The sequence below is a fragment of the Aethalodelphis obliquidens genome, unplaced genomic scaffold (genome assembly GCF_003676395.1).
Source record: "Aethalodelphis obliquidens isolate GAN/ISIS:26980383/991018 unplaced genomic scaffold, ASM367639v1 scaffold110, whole genome shotgun sequence".
Lineage (NCBI taxonomy): Eukaryota > Metazoa > Chordata > Mammalia > Artiodactyla > Delphinidae > Aethalodelphis > Aethalodelphis obliquidens.
This window is the reverse complement of record NW_020838054.1, coordinates 1474305-1501624: the sequence shown is the minus strand read 5'-3', so window position 1 is coordinate 1501624 and position 27320 is coordinate 1474305. Positions and strand designations below refer to the sequence as shown.

The 27320-nt window shown below is 38.7% G+C and overlaps 1 protein-coding gene across 1 annotated transcript in view; it reads right to left on the bottom strand.

Moving 5' to 3' along the window:
• Positions 1-27320, bottom strand: part of FMR1NB (FMR1 neighbor) — a 66736-nt gene that overhangs the window by 18332 nt on the left and 21084 nt on the right. Inside the window, exon 5 of the mRNA XM_027096885.1 lies at positions 18608-18756. Coding sequence (XP_026952686.1) covers positions 18608-18756 — 149 coding nt within the window. The remainder of the gene's footprint in view (positions 1-18607; positions 18757-27320) is intronic.

The window sequence follows — 27320 nt, the reverse complement described above, 5'->3', positions numbered from 1 at the left end:
GCCTGCGCGTCCGGAGCAGGTCCCTGAAAAGGGAGGGGCCCAAAAAGGGGAGGCCCCCCCACCCCCAAAAAAAAAAAAAAAAAAAGTAATCTATGGAGTGATCATTTCAGACTTGTTCCCAATAACATTTTACCCAGTCATATTTGCATCAACTGATCATTCTTACCCAAACCATTTATTACTCTGGGGGTTATAAAACAGCACTTTTCTAATTATATTATTCTTTCTACATTTAGTAGCTGGCATTCTTCTGTAAAAATAAAAACAAAAACAGAGATTTCCTCTTTTTTTCTCCTCTCCTCTCCTTTTCTTTTAAATATCACCAAGGATTTATGAATTTTTCTTAACTCAGTGTATTCCAAACCATTACCATCGTTATTATTTTTGATGTTCAAATTATTCCAGACTTAGCCATTGGGTGCCCCTTTGAGTTGGCTCCTGTGTCCTTATGACATGTTCCCATCATTCTTTGGTCATTTTCTTACTTTCTGGTACAGCAAGATACCCAGGCTTATCTTGTACTTTACTTGAAATCAGCCATTTCTTCAAGGAAATCTGATTCATTTTAGTGAGAAATGATGTATAGAAACAAAGATCTGAATGCTAGATGTGTTCACTGTTATTGGAGAGTTATTGCTCCTATATCGTTTTGAGCAATGTAGAGAGATAAAGGGAAACACACACACACATTATAATCGTGAGTTCAGAAGACTTCTTCTAACTACGATGGAGTAGCTTTGTAGCAGACCAATAACCTAACAAGAAAAACTAGTAAATTCACGTTCTCAAAAATACCTTTTGTGAAGGAATTAGAGGGCTACTGAGGCAGCCAGGACTTGAGAGACAAGATCCAGAAAGAAGGGATGCTCATTAAGGTGAGCCTTACTTTCTGCACACTACTTTTCCCTCAGGATATTTTTGGCATGGAGCATGAGACAGAGAAGCCAGTAGATTAGCTTTAGGTCATCACATGGGTTGAGGAGACTAAAAATGAAGTTTGGAGCTGCCAAGGCAGCTGAATGTTGACAGACCAAGATCCTAGAGAACTAGGAGGACACAGAATAGAATATAACACTTGGAACCCGTTTTCTTTTAGAGGCATTAACAGATTAAGCTGTGCAGAGAATGAGGCTAAGAAGTCAGGTAGAAAGCATCAGCAAAGTAGAGCAAGTTTGTGACAAGCTCACAGTGCTGGGGAGAGCAAAACTGTAGTTTATGACCTACCAGGTAGGAGGAACCCTAGCAACCAATCTTGACTCTTTTTTTTTTTTTTTTTTTTTTTTGCGGTACGCGGGCCTCTCACTGTTGTGGCCTCTCCCGTTGCGGAGCACAGGCTCCGGACGCACAGCCTCAGCGGCCATGGCTCACGGGCCCAGCCACTCCGCGGCATGTGGGATCTTCCCAGACCAGAGCACGAACCCGTGTCCCCTGCATCGGCAGGCGGACTCTCAACCACTGCGCCACCAGGGAAGCCCCAATCTTGATTCTTACTTGGAACTCCTAGAGGGCTACACCCTACAAGCGGGGGTTAACCAGAGCTAAACCTGGACATATAAAGATTGCAAACTAGCCTTGAGACAGCAAAGTCCCTAGGTGAATTAAGGTGATCTCATCCTCTGCTGCCTGCCAGAGGAAAAGGGTAGTCCTCTCTGGAGGAAGACAACATGATCAGGAGCCTCTACAATTTCTCATACATAATGTTGAGCATTCAATCAAAATCTACTGGCATACAAATACACAAGACAAGAGAAAAAGAGACAGGATAGAAACAGAAACATAGGTGATATTGGAGTTACCACACACAGACTTTGAAATAACTGTGATGAATAGGTTCAAGAAAATATATGGTAACAGAGAGATTTTCACCATATAAGTGGAAAATATAATAAAAAGTCAAAGGTAAAGTCTGGAACAGAAAATAAAATGGTTAAAATTAAGAACTCAGCATATGGGTTTAACAGCAGATTGGGCAAAACTGAAAACATGATTAGTTAACTAGAAGATACGTCAATAGATAATAGCTAGAAAAATGAGTGGAGAGCAAAAAGGATGGGAATTCCTGAAAAAATGTAAGAGACATTTGAGATATGGTAGGAAAGTCTAATGCAAGTGTAGTTGGCAGACCCAGAAAGAAAAAAGTTAGAGAATGGGTCAGAATCAGCTCTAGAGGAAGTGGACAAATTCCTTGAGAAACAAAACTCAATAAATCTGACAGAAGAAGAAAGAGTCCTATATCTATGAAAGACATAAAACCTGTTATTAAGAACCTCCCAACAAAGTAAGACTCTAGGCCTAAATGGCTTCACTGATAAAGCCTTTCAAACACTTGAAGAAGAAATAACATTGATCTTGCACAAATACTTCCAGAGATCAAGAAAAAAAGGGAATACTTGCCATCTTATTTTATGAAGCCATCATGACCACAACTTGAAAAACACATTCTAAGAAATGAAAATTACATAACATGGTAAAAGGGGCAGGAAGAAACTTTGGAAGGTGATGGATATGTCTATGGTATGGATGGTGGTGACGGTTTCTGGGTACATGTTTATCCCCAAATTCAACTTTTATACATTAAATATGTACAGCTTTTTACATGTCAATCATAACTCAATAAAACGGTTTAAAAAAAGAAATAAAAATTGTGTGTGTAAATGAAAAGTGTGTGTGTAAATCTAATCCAGTGATATTTAACAATGATAATATACCTCAACCAAGTGGAGTTTATGGGAAAATCAATTAGTATAATTTACTATATTAGCAGGAAGAGAAGGTAGAAATTATATGATCACTTCAATAGATGCAGGAAAGGCATTTGATAACACTGAACTCCTACTTGTGGTTTAAAAAAAAAAAACTCTTAGCAAACTTGGAAGAAAATGGAAATTCCTTAATCTGAATAAATAGTAACTACCCAAAAAATCACATTGTTAAATTATTTTAAAAATTTCCCCTGAGATCAGGAAAAAGGCAAGGATGTCTGCTGACAACACTTCCATTTAACACTGTACTAGAGGTCCTAGACAGTGTAATCAAGCAAGAAAAAGATATACAAGGCATAAGGATTAGAAATGACGAAACAAAAACTATCATTTGCAGATGACATGATCGCATACATAAGAAATCCAAAAGAATCTACAATGTGAATTAATAAGTGTATTTAACAATGTTGATATAAGATCAAAATATAAAAATCAATTTAATTTTTATAGATCAGGACAAGTAGAAAATAAATATTTTTAAAATTTACATTACCAACTAAAAGCCTAAAATACCTAGAAATAAGTCGGACAAAATATGTGTAAGATCATTACACTGAAAACTAGAAAACACTGTTGAGAGCAATTAAAGAAAACCTAAGTATGCAAACATAGGAAAATACTACGTTCATAGGTTAGAGTCTCAATATCGTTAATATGTCAATTGATTTATCGAGTCAATGAAATCCCAATAAAAACTGCAGCAGGTTTGTGATGAAAACTGACAAGCTGATATGGAAATTTATATGGAAATGCAAAAGACCAAGAATAGCTAAAGCAACCTTAAAGAACAAAGCTGGAGGGCCTAAACAACCAGATATCGAGACCTACTATATAGCTATAAGACAGTGTCGTATGAGGGGAAGGATAAACAGATCAATGGAGCAAAACAAAAAGTATAGGAACAGGGCTTCCCTGGTGGCGCAGAGGTTGAGAGTCCGCCTGCTGATGCAGGGGACACGGGTTTGTGCCCCAGTCCGGGAAGATCCCACATGCCGCGGAGCGGCTGGGCCCGTGAGCCATGGCTGCTGAGCCTGCATGTCCGGAGCCTGTGCTCCGCAATGGGAGAGGCCCGCATACTGCCAAAAAAAAAGTATAGGAACAAACCACAATTATATGATCACCTGATTTTTATATCCTTAGGATATATCCTTCTGAGATTATTCAGAGTCAAATTTATTTGACTTAATTTTTTCCTCTGTGATTACTGTTATCATTCTAAATCATTTGTTTTTGTATATATTCAACTTAAGGTTTTTCTTAAATCCCTTGATCTGTAAAATATTTACAGAGTTCAAAAGTCAAAACTATATTAAAAGACTGGAAATAAAATAGCACACTCAATAACCACAGGATCAAAGAAGAAATCACAAACAAAATTATAAAATACTTTGAGATGAATGAAAATGTAAATACAACTTAACAAAACTCATAGGATACAACTAAAACCCAATGCTTAGCTGGAAATGTATAGTTGTGAAGACCTATATTAAAAGAAAAAAGATTTCAAATCAATAACCTAATCTTCCACCTTAAGAAACAAGAAAAGGAAGTGCAAATTAAACCCAAAGCAGTCAAAAGGAAGGAAACACATATTAGAGCACAAATGAATAAAACAGAAAGTTGAAAAATAGAGATCAACGACACCATAAAAGTTGGTTCTTGAAACAGATCAACAAAATTGACAAATTTTTAACTACACTGACGAAGCAAAAAAGAGAGAACTCAAACGATTAAGAAATGAAAGAGAGGGCTTCCCTGGCGGCGCAGTGGTTGAGAGTCTGCCTGCCGATGCAGGCGACACGGGTTCGTGCCCCGGTCCGGGAAGATCCCACATGCCGCAGAGCAGCTGGGCCCGTGAGCCATGGCCGCTGAGCCTGTGCGTCTGGAACCTGTGCTCCGCAACGGGAGAGGTCACAACAGTGAGAGGCCTGCGTACCGCAAAAAAAAAAAAAAAGAAATGAAAGAGAGAACATTACTACCAATCTTACAGAAATAAAAAAGGATACAGAAATAAAAACAATACTATGAACAGTTATATGCCAATAACTTAGACAACTTAGATGAAAGGGTTAAGTTCAAGAGAGGAACAAATTAGTGAAACTCAAGAAGAAATAACAAAATCTAAACAGACCTTTTAAAAGTAGAGATTCGATCAGTAGTTTTAAAACTATCCCCAAAGAAAAGCCCAGGTCCAGGTGGCTTCACTGGGTTTTACAATCTCTTTCAAGCGACATAAGAAGAGGGAACACTTTCCAACTCATTCTGAGGCCATTTTACTCTGGTACCAAAATCAGACATAGACATTACAATAAAGAAAACTAAGCCAATATCCATTATGAATATAGACACAAAAATCTTCAACAAAATACCAAACCCAGCATCACCAAGTGGGACTTACCTCAAGAATGAAAGGTTGGTTCAGCATACGAAAATCAATCAATGTAATACACTGTATCAGTAAAGTCAAGGAAAAAACCACATGATCATCTCAATAAACACAGAAAAAGCATTTGACAAAATCTATCTAACACCCTGTCAACAACAACAAACTAGGATTGAAAGGAATCTTCCTCAACCTGACAAAGGGCATCTAGGAAAACTATGAAGCTAATATCATACTTAAAGATGAAAGACTGGATACTTCTCCTAAAGATCAGGAACATATGTTTTCATACCTCTTGAGTATATACCTAGTATATACCTGGAATTGCTGGGTCATATGGTGCTACTATGTTTAACATGCTGAAGAACTATCAAACTAGCAATGTATGAAGGTTCCAACTTCTTCAAATCCTCACCAACATCTGTTATTTTCTTTCCTTTTGACTGTAGCCATACTAGTGGTTGTGAAGCTATATTACATTCTGGTTTTGAGTTGCATTAACCCTAATGGTTGTTGAGGCTGACCATCTTCTTATGTGTTTAGGTCAACTCTATATCCATTAGATACATTATGTCTTAATTCAACACAATCTGCATTAACCGTGCATTTGTCAATGAACTTCAAATGGGAAAAAAATGATCTTTTTTTTCCAATTATTAAATACGTTACCTTAAAAAATACTTTTCTTGATCTCAGTAAACCCCCTCCACCTACCAACTACTGCTTGATTTCTTTGTTCTTCTCTGAAGCAAAATCTCTCAAAAGAGTTGCCTATATCTGCTGTCTCTAATTCCTCTACTTAGTCTTCTTAAAACTCATTCCAAGTAGGCTTTCACTCCTTCCACTCCATCACACTGCTCTCATCAAGGTCTACCATGACCTCCACATTGATAACCCTTCAAGTCTAAGCTCTTATCTTACTGACCTATCAGCAGAATTTGACCATGGATCACACCTTTCTCCTTTCCTCCCCTGACTTCCTGAAGGCCAAACACTTTGGGTTTCCCTCCTACCTCACTTGACACTCCCAGTCTTCTTTGTTGGTTCTCCTCTTTTTCCTTACATCAGTTTTGGCATAGCCCAGGGATTAGTCTTTGGTCCTCTTCTTTAACTATCTTATTCATTCTATCCATGGCTTTAAATACATGGATTTAAATTCCCAAATTTTTATCTCCAGCTCTGAATTCCTGACTCATATGTCCAGCAACCTATTCAACATCTCCACTTGAATATCTAATAATCATCTCAAATTCAACATGGCTAATTCCTGATCATCCGCTCTAACTTGCTCCTCCTACAGCCTTCCCTATCTCAGTATTGATAGCAACTCCATCCTTCCAGTTTTTCCTGGATTACTCTTTCTCTTACACCTCACGTCCAATCTGTCAGGAAATCCTATCAACACTTCCTTCAAAGTATCCCCAGAATCAGACCTTCTTAACACCACTTCTCACCTTGCTTCCACACTGATTTGAGCTACCTACATTGCTGCAACAGGTTCATAACTGGTGTCCCTGCTTCTCCTCTTGCCATTTTACAGTCTATTATCAACACAACAACCTAAGTGATTCTATTAAAACACAAGCTAGATCCCATCCCTCCTCTGCTCAAAACCTCGTACCAGCTCCCATCTCATGCAGAATGAGAGCCCAAGTCCTCACCATGGCCTCCGTCTTCTGGCCCCGACCACCACTCTCATCTCCTCGCCTTATACCCCTCCCCTTGCTCTCTGAATCAGCCACACAGGCCTCTTTGCTGTTCTGCAAACATGCCAGGTGCATTCCTGCCCTGGGGTCTTTGCTCTAGCTGTCCCCTCTGCTGGAATGCACGTCCCCTAGATATCAGCTCAGCCAATTCCTTTACATCCTTCATATCTTTCCTCAAATCTTCCCTGCTCAATGAATTCTACCCTGACTATTCAGTAGTGCAACCTGTGCCTCCCCTCGATGCCACTCTGAACTCCTCTCCTTCTACTCTTTTACTCTTTTTCCACAGTATTTATGACATTCTAACATGCCATATAATTTACTTATTTATTATGCCTACTGTTTCTTCTGTCTTACCCCCCTCCTCACCAGAATGCAAGCTTCTTGATGGCAGGGCTCTTTATTGTGTCCCATAACATATCCCAAGCACCCAGAACAGTGCCTGGAATATAGTAGGTGCTCAATAAATATATATTGAGTGAATGAACAAATCTGCTCTAGTTCTTCCAGAAAAAGTCACTGCCACTGCTGTTCTTGTCCTTGAGAAAATTCTATGCTCAGGATGCTGTCTTCCAGTGCTCTCAACCTGGAGCTTCCATTCAGTCCTCATTGCACTTAATGCTATATTCCAAGGAGAAATAAAGATGCTCTTCTCTCCATAGGACTCCATCCTAGTCTATGGGGCCAGTTAGAGGAATACAGGCACTCTGTTCACTCACTCATCACCAAGATTCTGCCTCCAGGGGTCAGAAATAAACCAAAATCCCCCAGGAGATAGACACAAACCAAACTAGGCCCCATGCCCTAGGTAACAAACCTATGAAAACGGATGTCTAGATATGTCAGAATCTTAGTTTTTACTCAGATATAAATGTCCGCTACATATAAAATGAGGTGATTGGATGAGAATGTTTGGTCTTTTCTAGTTCTCAATGTTCTTATTGTATTTAAACTTAAACAGTTAAGGTCAATTTTCTAATGTACTAAGTATTTTAACGCTCATTTCAAATATGATCCTCTACTTTAAAAAACTGTGAGTCAAATTGCCTAAAAACTGTTCTGTGAGCTATTTTATCACAGACATGCATCCCATATCTGTCTATACTAGGTGAAGAACTTGACATTCTGACTGATTCAATTCATTAGGTGATTTTTTTCACCCTCCAGTGAATCAACTGGTCATTTGACTGAACTGTCTAAATAAAACAGTTGTAGAAGAATGTTTCAGAAGGCCATTTCTCTAACTGAAGCAAGACACTGTGGCCTATATAAAAGTGAAAATGAATAAGGCTCCTAAGGCTATATTTAGCTTTCTATCGTCTAACACATAATTTGGCAAGGCACACAGATGTCAATCAGCCCAAACATCTTCTCCCAGCCTTGGTACTCAACTAAGACAAAGTAGACAGGATATCTGGGGGTCATGTTGGCTTTTCCTGGGAGATGCTAGTCTACATGACCTATTTTTTGTTGTTGCTGTTTCTCTATGTTTTTATAATTCTGAATTTCTGGGGAGTTGCAAAGAGAACAAAGGGGGGCCTACATATCCTTCACCCAGTTTTCCCCAATGGTTACATCTCACAAAGCTATAGTATAATACCTGAAACTAACATAATATGTAAATCAACTATACTTCAATAAAAAAAAACCCAGGAAATTGACATTGGTACAATGTGTGTGTATAGTGCAATGTCATTTTATCACATGTGTGGGTTCACTGTTACCATCACTGCCATCCGGATGTGGAACTATTCCATCACCACAAAGATCTCCCTAGTGCTACTCCTTTATAGTTACACCCACCCTCCTCCTCTCTACATAATCTATTTTTAACTATTTAAGGAATATACTTCCTCAGGCAGGTTTCCCTATTTTGACGCACGTTTATACCTAAAAATTCCAAGAACAGACCTCCATCATTTTCATGACCAAGAAATCCCTGACAACTCATCAAAGCTCTGTTTTGAGCCTGGGCTCACAGATAACAGTTTGCTTAATTAACATAAAAAATCTGAGATATATCAGAGCCTTTCTAGGGATATTTAACAATCAAATACATTTTAGTTAACTTATTCTATTCTTGCCCTGGTTAAAGCATGGATTTTTAAAAATCCCCTTGGTAAGTGATTGTTTAAAATGCCTGCTCCAATGATCTAGTTACATGCTCAACAAGACAATGTAATCTGGATCCAGGGGTCTGAGGAATAACATTTGATCACTTTCCCTCTCCAATGAGAGGAGTCACACAATGTGAAAAAAGAAAAAGAGCTATGGGTTACAAGTGTTTAAAATACAAACCGTCTCACTACAATGGAAGCATTCCCCCTGTGTTACCTCTCCCAATCTTCACCATTTTTCTTCTCCTAACCTACCATCCTTCCCCCTTGCCAGCTGCTCATCCTATAAGATTTCTTTTCCCTCCATCCAGAGTAATCTCCTCTGAGACTGAAGTCAATTCTATCTGCAGAAGTTCTGCTAGCTATCTCAAAAATTTTCAAAGATACAAATACATGGCATATTTTTACAGTAAAAATAGTACCCAACTATAGAGTTGTGTAGTTTGCTTTTTTCACTCTGCACATGAACATTTTCTCATGTCATTAAACATTTCATTATTCTTAAAGGCTTAATAAGGAAAATTCTGGCAAAAGTACACATAGAGCTCATGTGGATCCATACCTTATGCTAAAGTTATCTAGAAATGCTGGATAAACTGTAATACCCAAACAAATTTAAATACATAGCCTAGCTATGTATTTAAATACATGAAGGAAATACATGAAGGGTCATGAGGGAAGAAAGAAATCAGAGCCGGAACTACGGTGCCTATCTCAGGTTTAGCATGGAAAGCCCTGCATCCAGGGAAATCCCTCAGTCTTGGGCAACCTGGACAGTGGCCATCCTTGCCCAGAGCAATAAGTAAGTGGAAGCTGACATACAATGGATCTGTAGGCATATCAGGCCTGATAAGGACTCTAGGGGATAGATCCAGTACTCCTAAGACTCTCTTATTAGTCCCAATTATTTGTAGATTTTCTTGAATTGTCTATGTAAATGATAATATTTGTATGCAAATAACGGTGGTTGCCTTTTAGTCATTACAAGTAATTTGTTTCTATTATATGATTCTTTGGCTAGGCCCTCTAGTATTATGTTAGATAGCAGCTGTGATATCAGGCATCATTGCCCTATTCTTGACCTCAAAGGGAATGCCTCTAAACTTTCTCCACTAAGTATGTTTGTTTTAGTTTACTTTCATAAGGTTAGGGGAGTTCCCTTCTAGTCCTAGTTTGCTAAGATTTTTTAAAATCATAAATGGGTGTTGATATTTATCAACTTTCTTCTTTACCTTTTCAGAAAATCATAACATTTTTCTCCTTCAGCCCATTAATGTAATTCTATTCCTCTGCATTCCAGTACTGAAACATCCTTGCACTCTTGGAACAAAGCCTACTTAATACATTGTTGGATTCAGTACACACACACACACTTGTGGGATTTTTGTATCCATGTCCTGAAGTTAAATTGGCCTCTAATATTCTTACCTTGCACTATCTTCTTCTGGCTGTGTTATCTACAACACACTAGCTTCATAAAAGTGATAGACAGCTTTTTCTGTTATTCTTTTCAAAAAATTATTTACTTTTTGGCTGCGTTGTAGCTTCGCTGCTGTGCGCGGGCTTTCTTTAGTTGTGGCAAGCAGGGGCTACTCTTTGTTGCTGTGTGCAGGCTTCTCATTGAGGTGGCTTCTCTTGTTGCGGAGGACAGGTTCTAGGAGCGCAGGCTTCAGTAGTTGTGGCGCACAGGCTTTGTTGCTCCGCAGCATGTGGGATCTTCCCGGACCAGGGCTTGAACCCATGTCCCCTGCATTGGCAGGCAGATGTTTAACAAGTGTGCCACCAGGGGAGTCCCTGTTATTCTACTTTCTGAAACAATTTGTGTACGACTGGAGATATCTGTTCTTAAAATTTTAGTAATATTCACCTAAAAAATTGGGGTCTGACCTGGGGGGCAATGAGGAAATGTAAAGAGTGCAACTAGAACCATTTAGCCTAACCACTCTGGCCTCTGCAGGCCCTGGGCATCTCCCACATTTCCCTTCATATACTGATTCTGCCCAAAGGCCTTTGAAAGGTTTTTAGTTAAGTTTGACACTGAGTTCCATTAACTTCCCTATCACTTTTTTGGCATTGACAGGGGTGAAGGTGGGGGAAGGATCCATATACGATAACTTGGTTTGCCATATGTCACAACTATTCCCCAAGGTGTACCTGGGTGTGCAACCTGTGCAGTCACACAAGGCCCAACTCCTAGAACAGCCCTGTGCTTGGCTTAATGCTCTGTCATCGCCATCTTGAAATTCTTAGTAATTTTGAACATGGAGCCCTGCATTTGCATTTTGCACTAGGCCCCACACATGCTATAGCCAGTCCTGCTATTCCTGGATACCTTTTGAGTTTCACCTCCCTCTGCTTGGTCTCCTACCCTGAAATTATAACCCATGTACAGCTACGTTTTCTTAGCAAGTCTCTGAGATCTGGGGCAGGCAGCAGTTGACTTGGATGGTCCACATATTACAGCCAATATGTAAGGCTCTAAATTCAGCCTGGCAATTCCACAGTAGGTATTATGAGTTTCCCAGTCCTCCTAAGGGAGAGTTGTGCATTATTTAGACCATAAATAGAAAAGAAATAGTCACAAAATGCCATAATGAATAAAATGTGCCTTTATTACACTAAAGAGAAGCCCTTATTTTATGGAGAGCTTCCATTGTCTGTGACGGTGACATTCAAGAGAGATCTTGTCCTCATTTTCCAAGTGATTGAACTTTACATCTATACAGACTCTTTATTTTTTATTTTTTGGTTGTGCTGCACAGCATGCAGGATCTTAGTTCCCCGACCAGGGATCGAAACTGTGCCCCCTGCAGTGGAAGTGCAGAGTCAACCACTGGAACGCCAGGGAAGTTCCTCTAACCAGATTCTTTACCAACGTCTGGTTGGCCAGGGATTCAGGTGTAAGATCTTTGACCGTTTGGTGATTTTTGGTTTAAACTCTCAATGCCCGTGGAGTTCGGGAGAATGTCTATCACCTCGGGTTTTAAAGCAGCCACACTTATCAGTTTCAGTTCAGGCTCTGCATCAGAGGTACTTCTCACTTAACTAGCATCTTTTCATTTGGAACAGATATGGTAATGGCTTGAGGGAAATGACTCTGTGACTGTTAAGGTTTGCATGTTAGTGACATGCTTATGATCCATCTCTTTGTAGGGCTTGATCATCTGTGTCAGACACGACTTAGTAGTGCATTAGGCACTGGGGTTGGAGACAGCACTAAGAACCTTATTTCCTTCCCACTCTTGTGAGGGTCCCTTTGGCTTTTAATGTTTAATAATAACAACCCTCAACTGCTTCAACTTTTCATCTCTACTCCAGCATTTATCTTTAATTGTTCGGCTGCCACTCTATGCTCACATTCTTTCCCCTCCCATTACCCGCTTAGTGGTAATCTCTGTCAGTGTACCCTGCAACTCAGCTTCTAATTTGTTAAACAGAGAACAGTTGCAGATGTTCCTCTCTACTGCTTTCGGAGTGCTGTTTGTTTCACACTATGCTTATCTTCTGCATAGACTGCAGCAGCTTTTGCTAAAATCTCAATCTTATATTCTAAAGTATTTGTTTCCTTATGGAGTTGTCTTATTACTTATTTCTACCCAGAGAATTTTTTTGGTTGTTCTTTTTCATTTAGTTTTCCTTGAAGGCAGTTCTTAAAATTTAGAGAAGCCGTATTAGATTCTTGGGGAATAGCCTTAAAAGCAACCACTTGTTTTACTGAACTCTGGTGATCATTCGTTGTATGGTTTGACTTTTTTTTTCCTAAGATTTCGGTTCATCTTGGAAGTACCTGTTTGTCATAGCAAAAATGAGGAACACCACAAAAACATCTGTTTCTAATCCAATCATCCAAGAGGTATTTTATTTGTTGCGCACTTACTATGTGCCAGACACTGTCCTAGGCACTTGGGATGCATCACTGAACAAAACACATAAAAATCCCTGACCTCAGAGAGTTTATATTCTGGCAGGAGAAGGCAAATAATAAACAATAAGCATAATAAATGACTAAATTATATAGCATATTCACAGGTGATAAATGCTACGGAAAAAACAGAGCAGGGCAAGGTGGAGATCAGGAGGGCAAGTTGCAACTTCCCTACCTCCCCAGCCTTTATACTCAATGTTCCATCTACTCTCCTATCTTGAAAAAAAGTATTCTCCCCATTCTGTACTACCAGTGAATCACTGTACCATTATTTCTGATTCCTTTCACAGTCAAATTTCTTCAACAAGTTGTCTACACTCTCTGCTTTCACTTTCTCACTTCCCAGTTACTCTGCAACTCAAAGTTATCTAGTTTCTGCTCCTACTTCTTCACTGAAACTATTGCCAAAGTCACCATTCATTTCCATGTTACCAAATCCAGTGGAAATGAATCCAAATTTTGATACTTTTGAGCACTCCTTCCTCCTTGAAAAGTGCCCCCCTCTTGGATTTCATTATATTGCTCTCTCCTGCTTACCCTCCTACTTCTCAGTCTCCACTGACAGCTACACTACTTCTGACCATCCTTTAAATGCTTGTGATGCTTGTGTTCCTCTGGATTCTATTCCAGTCCCTTCTTTTTTTTCTTATTCTTTCTGGTTGGAATCAATCATTCACTGTGATTTCAATTACCATCTATATACTGATGACTCTAAACTTTTATATCCAACCAGACCTTTCTCCTGAGCTCCAGAACCATGTATCTAACTGCCTACTAGTCATATCTACCTGGATGGCCCATAGGCACTTAAAACAGCCCATCCAAAAATGACTCATCTCCCCCTGCCAAACCTGCCCTTCTTCTCACTGTTCCAGCTCAGCACCATCTTTCCAGTTGACCCATCATTTAGAAACCTGAAATTAATACTCTCTTCAGCACCCTAATTTCTTCCCTCACACACACTGATCACCAAGTCCTATTGATGCTAAACAGCTCTCAAATCTACTTCTATCCACAAGTGCCACTACTCTAGCCGAGTATACCATATTTTCTCATCTACATTAATACAACGGTCTCATAACTGGTTCCCTTGACCCCAGTGTTGCTCACTCCCAAATTCTCACACAGTAGTCAGAGTGACCTCTAAGGATTAGATCTAACCATACCATTCCTTTGCTTGAAACCCTTCATTGGTTCCCGCCAACCACAGGATAAAACCCAACCCTTTAGTGTGGGTTGTAAGTTCTTCTGATTGAACATCTAAGTCAAAGTTGCTGCCATCCTGAACTATCTGCAGTGCTCCAAATACTCCATGCATTTGGGCCTTCATACCTGAAACACTCCTTCCACCACACAGTGATTCCATGGCAAACGCTTGTTCATCCCCCTTACCTTTCATTTTAATGTCTCTTCCTGAACTCTGGGCTACTGTCCCTGCCATCTGCTCCCATAGAACTTGGTACTCCTCCCATCACAGCCCTGTCATTACTTCTTTACCTGACTTCTTCCCCAGCTGGATGGTGAGCTCCGTGACGGAAAGGCTAAGTCTATCTTGCTCATGATTATATCCCCAGTACATAGCCTAGCAGGGGCTAAATCAATGTTTGTTGAATGAATGAGCAATAAGCCCAGGTAAACTTGAGCCCTACACATTTCAAAGAGGAAAGTAAATCATAAAAAAAGATACAATTTTTTTAAAAAATCAATTTTACGTATGTCACAGAACACAACTGTTTTCTTCAAAAAGTAAATATAAGATAATAACAGTGTTCAGCTCTGGGTAGTAGATTATGGTTGAGTTTTTTTCCTTTCTTCTACATAGCCTTTTTACCAAATTGTCTATAATGAGTGTGTCTTACTTTTATGGTGGAAAAAATGTTATAAATTATAAACTACAAAGAACCCTAATACAAAATATTTTTACCTCTTTTCCTCAAAACAAAGAGTGCCATATACAGTGAAATATGATCACTGGGTTTTTTCTACCACTTTGCTTGAAGGTGAATAACAACATGAAATCCCTGCTTTATTTAACACCAACAGAAGTATATATATGTTGATAACATAACCCAAGTTGCAAAAATCACATCACTATCTAGGACCTGAAATGCAAGCAGTGCTTTTCATATGTTTTTTAAAATTCTGTAGGAGCTATTTTTAATAAGAATTCGGATTCTGGTTTGATGCACAAAAACTGAATTATATCTTTATTTTATATTTAGAAATAAACACAACAAAAATAAGAACTAATTTTTATCCTTCTAGAACACTCCATCAGATTTGGATGACTGGGACAGTCTCCTCTGCTCTGAAAGACATGTCCTTCTCAACGGGAAAATAATGCTACAGGAGAAAAGTAAAGTAGAGTTAAACAACTTGAAAACTACTATACACACATCACACTTTGTTATAGAAGGAACTGACTGCGACAAAGTTCTCAAATTCTATATATTGAATGCTATGATTAACTTAGCTATTTTCAGTTTGCCAATGTATCATCTTATTACAGTGAGGCATACAGACAAAATACACTATAGAAAATACCATTACAATGACAATTTCTGAATAACAAAGTTAACTTCCATGCCTCAGAGAATGACCCACAGAAATCAAGTTTTGTTAGTATAGTTATAATGTCATATGTGTGCATACACACGTGTGTGCATATATTGGGTTGGCCAAAAGTTTCATTCGTTTTTTTCCATAAGATGGCTCTAGTAGCGCTTAGTTGTCTTTAACTTCATTCAAAACCATTTTGCTAGATTGTATTGTGACAGCTGTTATATCAGCATGCATTTTAAAAAAACTTATCAAAACTGGTGAATTTTTGTGTAGCCATTTTAATATTGAAGATGGAAGAGAAAAGCAACATTTTCTGCATATTATGCTTTATTATTTCAAGAAAGGTAAAAAAGCAACTGAAACGCAAAAAAAAAAAAAAAGATCTGTGCAGTGTATGGAGAAGGTACTGTGACAGATGGAACGTGTCAAAAGTGGTCTGCGAAGTTTCGTGCTGGAGATTTCTCGCTGGACAATGCTCCACGGTCGGGTAGACCAGTTGAAGTTGATAGCGATCAAATCGAGACATTAATTGAGAACAATCAACATTATACCACGTGGGAGATAGCCGACATACTCAACATATCCAGATCAAGTGTTGAAAATCATTTGTACCGGCTTGGTTATGTGAATCGCTTTGATGTTTGGGTTCCACATAAGTTAAGCGAAAAAAACCTTCTTGACTGTATTTCCACATGCGATTCTCTACTTAAACATAACAAAACGTTCCAGTTTTTAAAACAAATTGTGACAGGTGATGAAATGTGGATACTGTACAATAATGTAGAACGGAAGAGGTCGTGGGACAAGTGAAATGAACAACCACCAACCACACCAAAGGCCGCTTTTCATCCAAAGAAGGTGATGTTGTGTATGTGGTGGGATTGGAAGGGAGTCCTCTATTATGAGCTCCTTCCGGAAAACCAAACGATTAATTCCAACAAGTACTGCTCCCAATTAGACCAACTGAAAGCAGCACTCGATGAAAAGCGTCTGGAATTAGTCAACAGAAAACGCATAATCTTCCATCAGGATAACGCCAAGATCGCATGTTTCTTTGATGACGAGGCAAAAACTGTTACAGCCTGGCTGGGAAGTTCCGATTCATCCACCATATTCACCAGACATGGCACCTTTGGATTTCCATTCATTTCGGTCTTTACAAAATTCTCTTAATGGAAAAAATTTCAATTCTATGGAGGACTGTAAAAGGCACCTAGTTACCTATGAGCTTCAGGAGCTAATAGAGTGCTACAGTGACACTCCAACTGTCAGAATGAGAGTAGCTGAGTAGCAGAATTTTGAGTGTCAGGTTATACTTGGGTGGGGCGGGTTGAGGGGTACAACTGCCCAAGAAAAGAGGAGTCTTGAAAATACACTGGTGGGGGAGATACTCGTAGAGGGGTACACTGAGCTAATACTCCCGGCTCTTTAGGAGTGCTGGAATGTGTTTTAAAAGGCAGAAAGAAAGAGTCCTAATTTTAGGAAGTAGTCCACAGATTCATGCTCTCATATTATAGATAAAGCTGCATAAGTTTACAAGTCCACATAGATATACCTACCAAAAAAAACAAGAAAAGCAGCTATTCTGAGACCTTTTCTGAGGATCACTCAGGTTTTAGGTTAAAAAAGAAGCATGTTCAGGATGTTTTAAGCTGTGTAACAGACCTGAAGTTGTCACCAGGGTAGGGACAGGGTGCTACTGTTAACTCTTCCGTAAACTTACTGGTTTATTATTTCTTAGTGGAATCTTTTTTCCTTAAAATAAAAATAACTTTTCTTTGCTCAAAAAGATAAAAAGTTTTGGGAAGATGGAATTACGAAGTTGCCGGAAAAATGGCAGAAGGCAGTGGAACAAAAGGGTGAATATGTTGTTCAGTAAAGTTCTTGGTGAAAATGAAAAAGGTGTCTTTTACTTAAAAACTGAAGGCACTTTTTGGCCAACCCCCAATATATGTGCATGTGTGTACTGCATTAAAGTTATACAAAGTAATATATAGGTATGTGTAATAATATACATGTACTATTATTATATATATTTATGTATTACCTTATATAAATAATACATCAATTACATACACACAGATAATACCTTGTATAAGAATTTTCTTTTGTTTCCTCTGAGATAAGTCACTTTTCCTATTCATCTAGTCCAAATCTCCATTTTGTATTTTCATGAACTGAGCCCAGGAAAGTTAAGGGACTTGCCCAAACTCCCACCGTAAATAACAGGAGAACTGGGACTAAAGCCAGTCTCCTGACGTTCAGTTTAATGGTCTGTTATTCCACTCCTCTCCTTCTCCATAACTGAGGCTAGAAATGAACACCTTGAGTAATGCACTGCAATTTTCAAAGCATTTTCACATATGCTTAAGCTATACACACACACACACACACACACACACACACACACACACAGATACATACACACACACCCTCAGCTGATGGTATCAAGGCTAAGTTACTTGCCCATGGAAATGCCACTACTTAATGGCCTGAGTCTCCTGACTCCCAATCTAGTACCCTATTCCTTGAAGTATACTTCTTTTCTCACAAACCATTTTATTCTTACTGGGCCCTTGGTAATTACTTTGGGAGGAGGAGACCCAGGCCAAGGCTAGGGGATCTGTAAGTCTGCGCAAGTGAAATGAGGCCCAGGTAGTCCCCTCGTGTGTGATCCTGGGATCCCCTCTCTGAACCTCTTCTAATACTGGATTGTGTACGTTTGGGGAGCAGGTAGCTGAAACTACACCTAGGATCCAGGATTTGATCTCAGATTTGTCAGACTCCTGAGGCTATGCTCCTTCCCCCGGATATGCCATGTGGTCAACACACGTGGAGGACCATGGTCATTATTATTTAGCAAGGGTGTCTATCATGGAGCTTCAGAGTCAGGGCAGGCAGATTCCATTTCTTTGTTTCCCTGAAGAGCTGAACTATGTATACCAAATAATATGGCACCCAAACAACCTAGCACATTTCTTGTCCACCTTCCTCCCATCCAGATATCCCTAGTGATAATATTTGTTTCAGAAGCTGATACTCCTGTGGTCCAAACATTTGTGGGATAAAAAAAATAGGCATCAATTGAACCAAGATGTTGATAACAAGAATCAAATATTAAATACTTCAACTTTATATGCTATTGTCATTACCTGTGGTCTCCTGCTCCTTTTCATCACCTAACCCTTCCTCATCTGTTGCTTTCCCTAATGTTCCAGCAACCCTCTTTGGTTTGCGTCTTCGGTTCTTGAAACCCTTTAAAATTCTGTTCACTTTCCTTCGTAAAGGATTGGCCCATATGCTGCAATATTAAAAGTTCAAAGTGAAACCTTACTTATCAACAGTGACAGAATAATAACAATGGTGGGTTATAAGGAAAAGGCTATTTGCTCACATAACTCTTTACACATTCCCACCTAATTGTTTAATTCCAGATTTAATAACTCTGATAGAAAGTATTATACTTGGCTCACTCATATTTATCATTGTAACCATAATTATTATTCTATATAGCATTATTTTGATCATTGGATCCTCTGCAACAGGAATGCCATCCTACTTCCCTCTGCTGACATCAATGTTACCCACCCTTCAAGATCCAGCTTATATATTATTTGTCTAGATAGCCTTCTCTTTCACTCTTAGCCTATAGGGATTCCTCTCTCTTATGAACTTCAAAACTAAATAGTAATAGTTCACATTACATGATCATCTACAATTTTACAATTTCACACTCACACTCACTATTGCTATCATTGGGTATTCAATCCTGTTCTTCTTTGCATTTGTGTGGACAGTGGATGGAGGTGGGTACTTGAGAGCCTCTCACAGGCCAAGAACTTGGCCAGGTGCTTTACATATTTTATCTTATTTAATCCTCACGACAGCCCTATAAGGTGCAAATGATTAAACTGGGGCTTAAAGAGGTAAGATAACTTATCCAAGGTCATACATAGCTAGTAAATAGAGGTGTTACTAGTATTTGAACTTATGTCTGTCTGACTCAAGTACAGACGTTTTCTATTAGACAACACTGCAGCATTAGCAAATAATGACTAATAACGGCAGGTATGATAGAATTCCTGCATTCCAAGGCCTGTGTATAAGTACTTCATGTGCATGATCTTATTTAGTTGATGAGGCAGGTACTATTTCTATCATTTCCATTTTTCATACAGGAAATTGAGGCACTGAGAAGGAAGGTAATTTGCCCAAGGTCACCAGACTACTCAGTACTGGAGGCAGGATTCAAATCCAGACCTGCTTAAATCTAAAGCACAATCTCTTACCCACTACGCTATTGTAGTCTATTTTGTCTACTGTTGTCTTATTTTTCCCCCCAGAGCTTGGAAATAACTTCAGGCTAGAGCTTTACCTTGTAACTTCATATATCCCACAGAGCCTGGTAACCCAGTGAGGACTCAGGAAATGTTAGTTGATATTTATGTTTACAGAGCTTTCACTTTCTAAATACCTAAAAACAATCCAAGGAAAAGAAACAGGAATGCCCAAAGCAGAGGTAAGGATGGAAACACAAAAGAGAAAGAAAGAGAGAAATATTTTCATATAAGATTATGAAGAGGTTTGCATATAAGATTATGAAGAGGTAATGACAGATACATATTCCTATCCTCAGCTCAATGCTAGATAGTGTACAGAAGAGGATACCTGGCCCCAACAGTGCTACTTAGCTATACAGAGCAGCGGGTTCTGTGTATGTGGGGCCCAAAGATAGAAAATCCTGATTTTGACATGACTCTGAAGGTAATACTCACTTTTCTCCCCTAAAACTACATTACTGGGTTGTCACTGAGCTCCACTAGCTAAGGCAGATATGGAGCAAATAAACACCTTTTTCTCAATGAATCATAAAAAGTCTCCAGGCATAAATGAAACAGTGGGTGAAGGCCAAAAATACATTTATATGATTTACCTATGGTCTATTTACATTGCAGTACTGTTAACTGCAGTCTCAAAAAAACCAAAAAACAAAAACCAAAAAACCTGAAACAACTACATAGTTCTCAGTCCCCTGGGGCTACATGTGTTTCAGAATGCAGAATATTTTGGATTTTAGAAAGGTAATATGACATGATATACTGCATATTACATGACACTCTCATGGGGTCTATGGCAGCATCTCATGATCAAACAGTAATATTTCTACAACAAAATATATGAATATTCACTCTAAGCGTTAAATAATGACTAGAAAGTGTCTCAGGTCAGGTCAGATCAGGTTTTGCTGCCAAATGAGTTAGGAAAAAAGTTTTAGGTTTGCAGAACTTCTTGAATTTCAGAATTTTAGATAAGAAATTAGGGACTTATACTTTTTTTCCAATGCTGTGACTTCAATGTATCTTACTTCACATAATTAAAATGACTGTGTTTTCTTTACCCACAGATTTTATTTTAAATTTCATGGTGTACATTTCCCCTTAATTAACAAAGAAAAATGCAACACAGCCTTATTATTTTAAAACTCACTGCACTGGTTTAGGTTGCAGAGGACTTGGTATTAGGTTCAACCTTCTAACATTACTGAGATCCAAAGTTACATTTTCTACCCAATATCTAATGAGAATGCTCAAGGGGGGAAAGTAGGGGTGAGATTATTTGTTCAGTGTCCTAGAGGTGATTTTCTTCTTTTCATATAAAATGTCATATACTGTCACCAGCATACTCACACTTGAAATATACAGATCAACTTATCCAATACTCATTCACTCACTGACACATCTGCTCATTTATGAAATTAACGCTATTCTAAACAGCGAGACATAAAGATGAGTAAGACATGGGACCTGCCCTCAAAGGAGCTTAAAACTTAGAAGGGAAGGCAGATATATAGGCTGATAATTATATCACATTGAGATAATCCAAGTAGAGGTAAGCAGAGGTTGGTAGAAGATAAACAGGAAGAAGCCTGACCCGATCTGGGCAGCAGGTTTGGGGTAAACTTCCTAGAGGAGGTGACATCTAATATGAGGCCTGCATTCTGGGTGGAGTGAGCCAGATAAAGAAGAGTGGAGATAGATATATGACAGCATTTCTATCAGTGGGTAGGTACACTGTGTGAAAAGCTCAGAGTGGCAAGGCAGCAAGTTGTTTGTAAGCATCAAGTAGAATAGTGTGGCTGGAAACACTAAGTAGGCCCACTGGGAATTTCTAGTGATACATATCTATACAGTTGTGAGACTTTTTTTTCCTCTAGGAATTCCCAGAAGCTTAGATGTAGAAGCAGAGAAGTGGTGTGGATTCAATTTCAATGAAGCAAAGGAGCTGGAAAGACTGTATTGATGTAACAGGCAATAGGATCCAGGGTAGATAAAGAAATCAGATGATGTTAAAAAGGTAGAAGACCAGGGGAAAAGAGAACGTTAAAGAGTCTGGAGGTCTCAATGAAAACAGGGGTAGCAAAAGTAAAGAAAGGAAAAACCTAGAAAGCAAGGCACACACACACCCCCCTCCATGGTCAAAGAGTAGGATTTTGAAGTTTAAGATTTCAGAGACTCATAGGTTCAATTTTTGATGAATGATAAGGTTCAGGATATGGGCACAAAAATGGGTGGCCAATGCAGAGTGCAGGCAAGAGTCCTCAGAATTGAGTACATCAGGGAAGTCTAAGGCTATGGACTTAGATGGCTCATAACATGGACAGCGAGGCTATCCAGGAAGATGATCAGATGGAGAACACAACATCTAGCAAGTGCCTAAACCAAGCAGGAGCTCAATAAAGATATGCAGAAAGAATGAATGAATAAACGGTTGAACTGGAGAACCTAGTGCAATTCCAAATGGGCTGTGTACCAGATTCATTTGGGGTGCTTTAAAAATATAAATTTCAGGACCAAACCTCAGACTTACAAAATCGGAATCTCTTGGGTAAAGCCCGGCAATCTGTATTATTAAATATTCCTAAGGTTACTTCCACAGAAGCCATCTACAGTCCACAGTTTGAGAAACACTGATCTAGTGGGTTGATTTTTCCATGTTCCTTAATAAACTATAATTCATTAATATAAATACAAATTATTTAAGATAGTTAAAGAACATAACATCACTTTTATAGCTAGGAAAGCTTATAAATTTAACTTATCATTTGCAACGTCACAAAACAGTCATAAAATCCACAGAAATGACTAACTAGATTATTCCAATAATTATTTACTGATTTGCTTACCACATGGTCTAGAGATCAGTGGTTCTCAAACCGGAGTGTACATGAGAATCACTTGTTGGGCTTGTTAAAACACAAATTGCTGGACTTTAAACCCAGAGTTTCTGATTCAGCAGGTCTGGGGTGGTGCCTGAGAACATGCGTTTCTTACATGTTCCAAAGGGATGATGATGATACCTGTGTAGAAACCCCATTTGGGTATCCCCAGTTCTAGACTCAAAGAAGTATGAACTTGGCCCCAGTGTCCTCACAGAGGTTACAATTTAGCTAGAGAAAGAAAACAAACAATAGGAAACAAAGGATAATTACATGTTAGATTATGTGGATAAGAATACCAGCACAGAAAGAGGTTTTACGACAAAACACTGGAATCTGGAGCAGTTGCAGAGCACTTCATGGAAGAGTTGGGGCAGCTGCAATTTGAAGGTAAGAAAGAATTCAAACAAGTGAAGAGGATGAAGAAGAACAATCCCAAGATCTAGGAAGAACATGGGCAAAAGAACAGAGGCAAGAATAAAGCCTGGGGTATGCCAAGAAAAGTAAAGAGAGTTCCCTGGCTGGAGCAAAAGATACATGGAGTATTACAAGAAATATTACTGGAGTTATAGAATGAGTCCAATATAGATGAAAGCCACAGCCCTTCGAGTGGACTTGAAGCAACAAGATGCTGCTGTTTTTATCTAATTTTCTTCCTATTTCCTATAGTAAAAAGAGAAAGAAATCGGAAGACAGATTGGAATCCTTGCTCTATCACTACGTAATCTTGAGCAAGAAGCCAAACCTCCCTGCACCTGTCTTGAAGGTCACACACGACAATGTATGTGAAAACTTCACATAAACTGGAAAAGGCCAAACATGCTCATTGTTTTTATCTGTGCCTTTTGAGTGTGACTTTCTATCTTGGATACTTGTATATACCCTTTATTAGACTATGTGTCCCTTGAAAGCACAGAGCATGATCTGATTCACCTCTTTGCCCTTCACAGCACCTAACAGATGGCCTGGAATCCAGATATTCTTGAATGCATTAGAAGTTCTTGAATGATATAATGAAATGAAATAATGCTATTTTAGGAAGATAAGCCTGGCAGGATATAACAGGATGGATTAGAAGGACAGTAGACTAGGGGTCCACGTATATGTCCAAATTAGCTTGGCAAGCATCCTTACTCACTCTCTCCTTCCTAACGGCACAGCCACACATTCCTATTGAAGGGCCAGGAAACTTCTCCAGGACCTAAAGCCTAGCCATCTTCCAAAAACCACCTGCAGCCCCATCGCAGTTATTGTGTCTCTTGTATAAATTATTTGCATTGGACATATCATCTCAATGCTCTCCTCAGTTCCCAATTCTGCCTTTGCATTTGGATGCTAGCTAGTCTTGTGTTACGGACTGAATGTTTGTGTCCCTAAAATTCGTCTTGAAGCCCTAGCTCCCAGTATGGTTGCATTGAAGATGGTACCTCTAGGGAGTAATTAAGGTTAAATGAGGTCATAAGGGTGGGGCCTTGATCAGTAAAATTAATGTCATTATAAAAACTAATTTTAAAATTCTTTTTAGTAAAAACCAGACAGCTTTCTCTTTCTCTCTCTACCCCCCTCACAGGCATCATGGAAAGACCATGTGAGCACACAGAGAGAAGGTGGCCATCGGCAAGCCAGGAGGAGAGCCCTTACCAGAAACCAAATCAGCTGGCATCTTGATCATAGACTTCTAGCCAGCAGAACTGTGAGAAAATAAATGTTTACTGTTTAAGCCAACTGGACTGTGGTATTTTGTTATGGCATCCCTGGAAGACTAATATATTTTGCTCCCCTTTTGCTCCTCTCCTGAAACCACTTACTTAGGACAGCAGTTGACAACATAAAAGGCCTGGACTAAGCTGCGACTATAAAATATGAAGAGGTAAATCCCAGACTCATCCCAAAGGAAACCAAAAAAATGACAGGGAGCCTGAAAGAATAGAATTACATATTAAGGATAAAGGAAAGTAAATAGTCACAGATGATTCCAAGGTTTCTAGCCTGGGAGACTAAAGAAATCACTGACAGAAATGAACGGGTGTCAAGGGGAGATGATTTGGGAGAAAAAGAAGTTCAGTTTTGCAATGCTGCAGTAAGTGCATTTTGCACTAACAGAACACCCAATTCATGAAGGCAGTTGGAAATATAAAACAGATAGAGGTGAGGATTTCAGGATGTATGTTTAAGAGTCATTTATCCAAACAAGCCCAGAACATTATGTTCAGAAAGGACTTCAGAAATTTTCTAACTCAATTCTCTACTCTAACTTTATGAGAAAATCAACACCAAAAAAAGTTAAGCTCACTATAAAACTGGTAGTGAAGGCAGAAGTAGAACACAGATCTTTTAAAATATTCTTTCTACTACATACTTGTAATATTCTCTGATAGATGAGAATAAGGCTTTGGGAGACAACCACAGTTGGGAAAACAAAGAGAAGCAAATTGAGGTGGATCAGAATGGTAAGGAGAACAATGAAATCCAAGGAAGGAAAGTTTCAAAAAGGAAGCAGTCAACAGTGTACTTGTGACAAAAAGGTCAAGTTGGATGGAAGCTGAGAAAAGGCCACTGCATTTTGCAATGAGGTTATTAGTTACTTGGCAACAAACTCTTCTTTTTAATAGTACCTAATATCCCAGAATTCTCTAAAATGCTGCCCTTGGAGTCCCTGCAATAGGAATACCTCAGACATATAATCCGCATATAATGAGGTTCTCTTATTATTTCAATAACTAAATTACCTTGAACAGGGTCCAAGAAGAACTGGCTTTATGTGAATTTCAAATCTATAGTGACTCATGTTAGATTAAGGGTTCCAGTTTGCTCACATTCTCATCTGATCATATTTTGTCAAAGTTCTTACAGCCCAGCCATACTTTTAAAATTTATAGACTTTATTTCCTTTCTTTGAATTCATATGTATATAATCCTAGGAACTTCAAACCTTTCAGCAGTTGGCTAATTACTGCATAATCCTTTTCAAAATAACATTACTAATTATATTGTACAGTATAATGAGACACACAAACATAGGGATTTGAAAATGTAAATGCCTATTTTTAAAATTCAATGGGTGATGATTTTTAGGCAATTTTTGACACATTTATTCCCAATTCTTTACCTCCCATTCTATGAGAGTAAGTGGTATTAAGATTATCTACATAATGAAAACCACATTATAATACAGAGAATCACTCAGCAGGATTTGTCTAAATGTAGAAATTTTCAGTAACAGCCATCTGGCAAGCAGCAACATTGAAAGTGTATGGGGGATGTGCTATTTACATCATCTGTGTATCAGATGATCTACAATCTTAAAAAAACATGGCTTTTTTATTAGTTGAAAGAAAACATAGTCTTGTCATTTTCAGACTGAGTTCTGAATTTTTCTTAATTCGAACTTACAAATTCAATCTGACAGGAAGAAAAAGAACATTGAAAATACACTTCATCTGATTTTAATAGGCATGGTATTACAATGTTTGAATCTTTCACCTTACTAAAGCTATGTACACACTCAAGTATCATATCACTATATAATACACAGGATGTTTAACTGGCATATACATACAGATTAAACTTTATATAAAAACAGATAAAGATTAGAAGCTGAATTTTGCACTTGAAACTACTGTTATTGGCACTGTATTACTGTAACAGGAAAAATTCAGCCACCCCCTTTCTCCTCTCTCGCCCTAGAGCCCCCTCCCCTGCTTCCTTTTGTCCCAATCCACCTGTTTGTTCCTTCATCTCTATGTAAGTCTTAAGCCTACCAGTGACACTTAAACCTAATGAGGCTTCTGATCCCTATTAATGAGAATAAAAATAGATCTTACATAACCTTGAGGACATAATGAATTTCAAAATGCATCTTATATGCGAGTTTAATAAGGCTATTAGTAGCAAATTCTTAGAAAGCTTTTCACTAATGCTCTCTGTTCCCTTTTGTATATGTGAACCAGTTCAAGCTGGCTTGAGTTTTCTGTTTACCTGGTTCATACCACACTTGAATATAGAAGTAAACTACAGATTCAGTTACAGATTATTAAAGGGGCAAAGTTCAGCCACTCCTGCTTAGAAATGATAAGCATTTAAGGGATCTATAATAAGGAGACTCCATCTGGATGTAATGAATTCTGTGGGAGGGCCCCCTCCCCACCTAACCCAAATCTTGTCCTCCCTTCAAAAACTCAGCTCAAATAGCACTTCCACCATGGAGCCCACTCTTTCCTCTCCCACTCAGCCTTATCCCCAATGCCTCAGAACTTTTATAAGTTACTGCCACCACTCATTTTAGTCCTTAATTATATTCCATCTTATATTGTTCTTAATATGTCGTGCTTGGGATTTATTTTAAGGTAGACTGAAGCTCCTTAAAACTAGAGCCTATCTCTTAGACATTGCTGCATCCTCCACAATACCTAGCACAAGCAGTGACTGAACATGGTCAACTGGAGAAAGCGTGAATCAGGCATTAAAAAATGAAATGCATTTGTCTCTGGAAAGTGATTATCCTCTTTAGGTAAACTGCTTTCATTCCTCCCCTCTACTCATATTACTTCTCATTTTTCATCCCTCCAACTCTTGCCAGTTGTTAGCTCCTTAGGTTACTTGTAAATAAAAGGCACTGCCCAAACTATAGGAGCTGAGGAATGTCAAAA